Source organism: Colias croceus, chromosome 10 (genome assembly GCF_905220415.1).
Source record: "Colias croceus chromosome 10, ilColCroc2.1".
NCBI classification, from domain to species: Eukaryota; Metazoa; Arthropoda; class Insecta; order Lepidoptera; family Pieridae; genus Colias; species Colias croceus.
In genome coordinates this window covers 7,642,570-7,652,082 of record NC_059546.1, presented here as the reverse complement: position 1 = coordinate 7,652,082, position 9,513 = coordinate 7,642,570, and the positions used below count along the sequence as shown (strand labels likewise).

Sequence of the window (9,513 nt, the reverse complement as noted above, 5' to 3'; positions counted from 1 at the left end):
TACAAGTTAGATACATTTTACAGTGAAAAAGTTTTGAATTATTGAGCAAACGAAGGCACTTCATACGACTCTTATTTTAATTAGTACAGGCAGGCTTTCGCATAACTCACTTAAACCGAAGCCTTTACAAATAAAATTCAGCATGAGGCGAATTCTCTTTATTTATATTCAAATTTGCGCTTCAATGTAACATTGAATATTTATTTTCGGATAAGCATTTGGAATGTGAAAAACATTGCAATTCCCGGTTTACTTTTACTCATTCTTCAAAATTGCTTCATTATTACGAAGAAATAAGGGGTTATCCATAAGCGTTCTGTCGAAACGAGACGACTACGACTACCTACGACTTTTAAATCGCAGATCAAGCACAGAGAGCAGTTAAATTATCACAAACTTATCAAGGAACGTTAGTGTTAGAACAACTAATATCCATATACAGTGAAACAATAAAAGCAGACGTAAAGGAAAGTTTCTACGGTATTCGGAGTGACGTTACGGTAAATGGTAATTGTTGTAGTAGTTCAAGTTAAACTGTGCGTGCGATCTTTTCAAATTGCCGACATTCAGCTTTTTGTTAGTAGTTCTTTGTGGTACTGTATGTTAGAAATATATGCCATCTTTTTGAAGTCAGGACACATTTTAATGTGGTTACGAAAAAATACTTACACTCATTATTTCATACAATTTTAAAAATGTTGATCAAAGACGAAGAGAAATGAGCTCTACCAAGCCTGTTCATTATATACCTTTGTTATATATATCTATATTATATATCTTATAGAAAAATCCCACGAGCAATTGGAATATGTTTTTAAACTGTCATTAGTTGTAATGAGACACACAAATACATTATAAAGACCTTAGGCTTTACCTCTGGGAAAACACTTATAATTATGCGAAACATGTCCTGAGTTTCTAGACGATTATTTTTAAATAAACGTTCACAAATATTCGAAGAATTTTCTACAGTGACGAGATTTTATGGTTGAAAGAATGAAAAACATGAGAAATAGAGTCCTATAGATATTTTAGTAAAAGTTTTTTTAAAGCAGCACCAAGGTATATTCCATACTTAACATTACTTTCTTTTGCGTATTGAATCTAGGTAAATCAATTAACTTTGACTTTGTGTGAAAATATCTAAAATTTCAATTGGCTTTGATTCAGCCTTTGAATTTCCGATAAATAACACACTGAAATGTCAACAATTCGTAGAAATTCAATCTAGATTTATAAATTGCCTGAGCTTCTTCGTAACGGTGCCAGTTTCGATATAACTAAATGGTTCAGTAGATAGCCTGTTAGATACGAACAGTAATATATAATACTAGCTGTGCTCCGCGGTTTTACCCGCAGTGCTAAGCTCCTGTTGTTGTAGCGTTATTATATATAGCCTTCCTCGGTAAAACTATCTAACAGTGAAAGAATTTTTCAAAATCGGACCAGTAGTTCTTGAGATTAGCGCGTTCAAACAAAGAAACTCTTCAGCTTTATAATATTAAGTAAATACTTAGATAATATTATTAGGTACTAGCTTCCGCCCGCGACTCCGTCCGCGCGGATGTCGGTCTTCGCGTGGATGGTTTATTTATCCATTTTGAGTACCTCTGACAATAACATCTTATAAATATCTATTGGACCCAATTCCCAAATACGGCTAGGCCTATAATAATACGCAACGTGTGTTCGCGGTTCTACGGAACAACGTCTATGGATAAAACTGAAAAATTAAGATTTTTTTTTTTTCTACGTATTTTTCCAGGATAAAAAGTATCCTATTTTACGCCCAGGATAATAAGGTATAATTATACCAAGTTTCATCGAAATCGAACCGCTAGTTTTCACGTGATGCCTTCACATACAGACAGACAGACAGACAGACAGACAGACAAAAATTTTTTTAATCACATATTTGGGTTTGGTATCGATCCAGTAACACCCCCTGCTATTTATTTTTTCAATATTTTCAATGTACAGAATTGACCCTTCTACAGATTTATTATAAGTATGTATAGATGTCGTGAAGAGGTTAAACTAGCTGTCCTGCGCAATGTCAATCCGGTCGCGGTGGTCTTCCGTAATAATAGGACTATAATTATTATTAAGAATGTTAAAGCACATAATTTAAACTAATAATATTTCTTAGCAAACGTCAGTATTATCTCATACAATTAAAACACATATATTTTTATGAAAAGTATTTATTTATAGAAAAAATAAAAAACCAAAGCTTGCACATTGTTACGCTGAAGTCGTGATTTATTCGGTGGCGTGGTTTTATTCTGAAAAAAAATGTAACGAGATTAATTTAGTTTAAATAAAAGGTAGGTACGCTACCAGGTACTAAAAATATATAAATCAATTACTTATTATTAATCTTCTTAATTAATTTTTGTTATATGTGGGTCATATACTACAAAACACAATAAACATGTTCTATTTGGCTTTGCTAAATTATTAATTGCATAAACGCTGTCGATAATCAGAACACAAGTTTATATTTGAGATCTTATTTTCGATCCCGGAAGAAAGAGCAAACTCAAACTCAAAAGCTTTTCGATCGTGTTAACTTTTATCGATGCTTACTCAAATGTTTTCTAATCAATTACAGACTTAAAAAGTCAATGTTGTTTAGAAATAAACAAAAGTAAAACATGTTCTCATTAAAATATCACATTATTAAAAACAATATTGCTATAAATATATAACATAATATATAACAGCTCTAACCTATTGCCCTGTGTTATCAAATCGGTGACAATTTAATGGGTTATTTAGCCATGATATTATAATCTATAAAAGGGTCCAGTAAAAAAAAATACGTGTGGCACTCGGAGACTGCCGTGGTAGAGCTGCTATTGCATAGCATGCCTTCAAGCCACACCTCCGTGCCTGTCGGAGTGGGGAGCGTGAGGTTTTTCGTTACGGAATTTCTAGATTCGGTCCCCGCGCTCAACGCCCGCGATAGAAGCTATGCAATAGCTTAATATACAATATATAAGACTGGATTTTATCCACGTGTTAACCTTTTATACCTATATACTATATTATTCTATTCAATTATTATGATTTTGTATTTTGTATTTGATTTCGCTGTAATTTGAAGATACGCTTAAACACTCATTATAAATACATATTAATTATGATAAAATATAATCAAATGAACAAAGAACAATTTGATACTTCTCTATACAAACATTTAAAAGGAACAATGTTTCCTTAACGTATCGTATATTCTTAATAACCATTCAACATGACGTTGTTATTTAGTAATAAAAGAATCATCGATTCTGTTCATGTATTCTAACTTATAATACTCACAACATTGATCAGTGGGCACGCACACACCCTCATCGTTTCTCATGTAATCATTGTCACACACACACGCAGGATCGTAGCAACCAGCCGCTATAGAGGGGCAGGGAGGTGGATTCTTCAGATCCTTGCAATTCTTCCAGCAAACTTCTAGGGCACATTCGATGTAACGTTCATTTTTCGGACATTCTGGAAGTTTTCAGTAACATATATATATTGCCTGCCATTTTTATATAACTCATAAGATTGCCTTTTGAGGCATGATAGATAGCAGTACAAATTCTGTCCTAGACCTCTGTACGTATTATGTAACTCCGTTTTGTTTTTATTTTTTTTAATGTACCGTTACTAAATTCAATGTATGTGTCCTTTGTATAATTACTGTAAGTACAATGAATAATTCTGTTTCAATAAATAAACAAATTACATGCGAAATCAATATTCGTATTTCTAAATATAAACATGAACATAATTTCCAAAATTAATCTTCAGGACAGATATCAGATCAATTACTGCCATAAAAAATTACTACATTGTATCATTCTTATCGACATAAACAAGTCTATCAAACCTACGCAAATTCTAGCTAAAAAAAATTGAAGTGATATTTACATAAAAACTCACTCTTCATTCTTGTACTAACAACGTCCTTAAATACTAATAAATATAATTAATTACTTTTACTTACCCCACGGCGTTTTATCAACTTTTAAAGCATACGAAACTGCGATGAACAAAAACAAAACAGGTAAAGTTTTTAAAGACATGTTGATACTAATTCTGTTCTCGACACACTGGTTTTGTTTTTCCTGATGATGTATTTATGTACAATATGTACACAAAAACAATTATATATTAGATAATTTAACATGACGCTATCCGTGATAATTGTTACCTTGGAGCTAAAAACGACTGAGTGTTGTTATAGGCTATAGTTACTTATATATTATGAGTAGATTTATTGTAATCCAATATATTGTTCATTTGTAAACCAATTTTAGGTACATAATTAGTACCTAATTGCTATTCATTTTACAAGAATAAAGCAATATTAAATTATTAATTCTTTAATTTCAATAGAACTTTTTATTTGTAGGTATATGAGAACTTGATTACACATTGATCAATATGAAATGGCTATAGCACTTTAGAATGACGCGCTTTTTACAAAATGAAGATATAGCTTATAGCTAGATAAGATTTCCAAGCTTATATTTAAGCTATTTGGTATATCTTATATTGGGTCCGAGCAGGAATGTTGACTCGCCGGTATAAATAAATCTGTAGGTCTTAATATTTACTCTATATACTGGATATCCCGTATGTTGTATACTATGCTTAATGTTTAAGGGAACCTAATAGTTTTTCATACGCTGATTACAGTATATTAGTTACAGTACGGACGCGGACGGTGGGAAACCCTGTATAGATACAGCGGATTTATATTTTGCATTAAATAAAACATGAATGACTTCTTCATATAGAGGTAGATTTTTTTATTGGAAATTATGTCTGCAGAACCAATTAACATTAGTTCGACTCACGCTTGTCCGTTTTTATTTGAATGCTTTGAGTTTGAATGTTCTTATGAGAAATTTTTGAGCTATCGTGGAAATATTTTTCCTACGGCAAAGCGTCTGTATTGTAGATTGGTACGCGGGAAATACCATCCCATAATAAGGTTATTAAATAATAACTTATTATCATGAAACATAGATTTAATCAGAGCTAGTAATTACAAGTTATTATATTGTAATGATACATAACGTCATGATTAAGCCTTGAACTTGTTAGTATCGGTAGTGTTGTTTTTAATAACAACAGACACTTCAAAAAAAGTCCTTTAATATACATCATATTAATTGTGAATAAACTCATTCTGCATTTAGGAATTCATTAACATCTAATTTTTTTATTATGTTACAAAATATTTCAATTCCATCGTCTGAAGCTGATTTAAGCTACATATTATGCAAGAAAATGGCTAAAAGATAAATATATACGTAGATATGTAAATCGAATCTTTACTGCAATAATGTACCCACGTGTCAAAATAACAATAACACCTGGAACAATTACCGAGCCTTAATATCGCTAAGTGAAGAATAAAACCAGCCAAGTAATAAATGTTACCTTTACGAATTCAAGTTTCGGGTCAGATTGGTCCGAGAGCTGACTGTAAAACGGTCTAATGCATCAATGTTTATGCAGATTATTGATACAAATTAGTATAGTATTTGTAAGCATAATTTAAACTATAAAAAACCGAGTACTAATCGTACTTATTGTGTGTATTTGTTGTGATTCAAGAATAAACAGAATTTGATAAAATAGCTTTAGACAATATCCGTTGAAAAGAATGGAAAAAACCTTTTATATTATATTAATTTGATTAGCAATAAATAAAATAGATAGATTCATAGATATTATAATTCTATTACGAGATAGTACATTTCTTAAAATAGTATGCTTTTGAACATAACATATTATTTTCGCTCCAACTTAAACACAAGTACAAATCTATTAATATTGTTTGTACATGGGAATAACATTTATAACAAAGTTAATTTTTCACCCCATTATTTACGATTCAAACCAAAACCAAATCGAGTTTACATTCTTAGATTGAAAAAAAAATATACCAACAGTCTCCCAGTCTATATGTTTCACATTAGAGATTATGGCAAGATGTTACGAATTTATCACGTTCATTTACGAGGATAATAAAAGCCAGAGATAATTGTAATAGGAGGTATTATTACGTAATACGATAATAATGTACGTATAATGTGATGTTATGATGTTAAGGATGGTAAGTAATAGTAAAAAGTACAAGGCGTAATTAAATTTCTGTATTAAAATATATTATAGTACAGGATACATCGCCCGTTTTTACAAGTGACTACTATCAAGCTGATTTTCCGTTTGTAGCTTTATTTTGATGAGACACCGAATAATTTCGTGTACGAAACTCTCGATTGTGGTAGCTAACAGAGATAACAAGGATAAAATTTTTTGATTTGATGGTTCTCAAATTCTCTCTTCCTGTTTTTCAGGAGCCTGAAAAACCCTTCTGGATAATGTGGATAGTATATTATTAACAGGATTATACTTATTAACAGGATTATAATAACAGACAAACTACTTATTAACTTTTACTACATTTATTATAAACTAGCTGTGCCCTGCGGTTTTACTTGCAGTGCTCCACTCCTGTTGGTCTTAGGTGATGATAAATTGCTTTCCTCGATAAATGGGCTATCTAACATCGAACGAATTTTACAAATCGGACCTGTAGTTCCTGAGATTAGCGCGTTTAAAAAAACAAACACTTCAGCTTTATAATATTAGTATAGATATGTATCACATAAAAAATCCACAAAGAATTAAAACCAATACTAAACAGGAGCTTACTGAAAATATTATCCTTGCAATCCAATGGAAACCTGTTCCAATCGATCAAGTAGACAAGAAAGCTCTCTACCTTTTCAAATAGATTTAAAGGAAACATTTTCACATATTGCCTGATTCGTAAATAGCCTGATAGTTTAAAAAGTTGTGTTTTAATACTGGTATAATTCGAATATTTTTAAAAAATCGTTGTTTTTATCACAACAAAATTGCTCGCTCATTGTCTGAGCATTTTGGTTTAGTCTATGTTTGAAATCTATTACTATTCTAGTACTCAAATACTATAATGTTATTAAAAACGGTAAACTAGGTACCTATGTGATATTCGTTCACATACCATGATTTCAGTCCATTTATCTTTAAATACCTTTGTATCTTTCCTTCTACCATAATGTATCTTCTAATTTCTAGTTCTCATGTGATATATACGATCTTTAATATAAACACTAATGTACAATTTATATGTGAGTGTATATAAATATATAGGGTGAATGGTTTGTCCCCGTGGGTACTCTTTTGTCGCTCGAAGTGTTGACGTGTAAAAAATGGCAACATAAATATTAAACGTGCCAAGAAAAAGGCTACCACGCGATTTTAGAGGAAATAGTGTTAGGAATAAACAATAAGATTTTTTAAATTCTTTTATCATTTCATTTTTATATTATAACATTATATTTTTATTGTACATTATTTTACCGTTGGCATGTTTTATACTTAGAGAAAATTGTTTTTTGGAGCTAATAATATAGGTACAATATACTTATTATTTTATGTTTATAACAGGATTATCTCACCTCACTCACGAATTTTCTTCACAAGATAACGTAAATTAAAAATTTAATTGATTCTTTTACCAAGAAAAGGCTCCAAAGGCTCTTTGAAACGTACAAGATAACCTCGGATTCGGGGAAGAAAAGTACCTTTAAATAAACAAATGCTTGCAAAGATTGAAACAATTTAACGCAAGACAAGTTTTGTTGATGCCGAAGCGTGCCGTGGTTTAGGCTGTGAGCCGGAAGACCACAAATAATTTACATTTAAATCGTCATTTATACAATATTAGATCTAAACGTATTCTTATAGAGTGTAATTTAGCTTAATAGAGGTGAATTATTATACGAATCGTTTGATATTCGACATGGCATCCCGCAAACAATAGGGAAAGAAATTCGGCAAAACGCAAGATAAGGAATGATAAAGGTGAAATATAATTTAAGTAATGGCATCTTTATTACTGCTAAATTTGTGCTCGGGGATTATCTTGATTCACGAGGTGACGGCGTCTGAATGCGCTGATCGATAAATGTGTACTTAAATAAATCGACTAACAGCTACTACGAATGACTGATTCTAAGTATTAAGAGTATAGATTTGGTATAAGATTAATGGATGTGTATTTATTTCAAAGTTTAATAAAAATAAGTGGCCAAATATAAACTTTAAGAAATTTATTATACAATCATCAGGGAAATATTTTGAATACCTTAACATAATTTATAGAAATTGGCTGTTCTTTTTTTTAATAAAATCTCACGTCGACTGATATTAACAAAATATTCGATTTCCAGTATATTAAAAGTAGTATGACAGCTCGATAAGTAATATCCCGAAGCCCAGATTAAATCAGTTTTCATAACAGATTCGCCAAGGATGAAATTGGTTTTTTAAACGCTTTAACTTTGGTAGATTTTTTCGCTCAAACCTAAAATCGTTTTTTGTACGAGGAAGTAATTAAAATTCCTTATTAGAAAATGTATGATACAAACGATACAAATGAGATGCTTTGACGTGATGTCTTCTTAAACTGTTTGTAGAAACGAAACATTTTCTCATCATAAATGTAAACTTTGTTTATGCCCATATGATCTTATAAATTTATACTAAACAATTTATAAATGACTGGACTTATTACGTAACTTGTAGGCTCTCTACTTGGGCTCTACAATGTATGGGCTTACAGAAAAGACAAGTTAGAATGATCACATATGGCCTAAATTTTTTTATCATTTTACTATTTTTACTATAGAAATTTTTGTAACAATGACGATTGAGGCCAGACCACGACAAGCAAAGTCAAATCGCTAACCAAGTTTTATATCTAGTAATGTTATTTTGAATGATTTTGACGAGATTATTTCTGTTAGTGACAAAGATACGGTCTTTACATGAACTTATTAAAGTACTGGATTTGCTCATATTTATACCACCTTTGTTCACAGAAATACGAGTCGACTAGAATGAAGACAATAAGGAAAACACAAAGGAAGGTGCCGTGATGGACCGTTCTCTGCCAAATGACACAGTGGGGTTATACGAGTATGATGTGACGATGTGTTCGTATCGAGAACGTTGGCTCATTTTAGGAGAGCATTATCTAACAAATATTAAAAGTGAGATATGGAACATATTTTTGGAACATATTCAAAAGACTTGCGTAAAAAATCTGTGTGGATTGTTTTCTCATATTTTGGATTTTAATGGATTATTTTTATCGGGTGAACTTATCGACCTGTAAAAATATTTGATAGGAGTTCTCCTACATCTTTGGCTGAGAAAGTAAGAAAACAATTACGAAGCATATTAATACATGCATAATTACATACCACATTAAAATAGAATTAATCTTCCACGTGCACATATTATATACCTATCAAAGTAACAAAAAAAACGCGTCAAAATATCACACAAGAGAAACTGTCACTTGATTAAAACATTTTCCTCTACATAATACACTGATAATACAGGAAAAGGTCTCGTTACCCTTAACCTTAAACAACGCTAAAA

At 31.2% G+C, this 9,513-nt stretch overlaps 1 protein-coding gene across 1 annotated transcript; it reads right to left on the bottom strand.

The window, feature by feature from the left end:
• Positions 1 to 2,184: 2,184 nt before the first annotated feature.
• Positions 2,185 to 4,149, bottom strand: LOC123695101 (venom peptide CtAPI-like). Its single transcript, XM_045640821.1, has 3 exons — positions 4,007 to 4,149; positions 3,325 to 3,507; positions 2,185 to 2,285 (listed from the first exon to the last, which is right to left on the bottom strand). Coding segments are annotated over exons 1-3 (264 nt in total). The 5' UTR covers positions 4,086 to 4,149; the 3' UTR covers positions 2,185 to 2,283.
• Between the last annotated feature and the right edge of the window lie 5,364 nt (positions 4,150 to 9,513).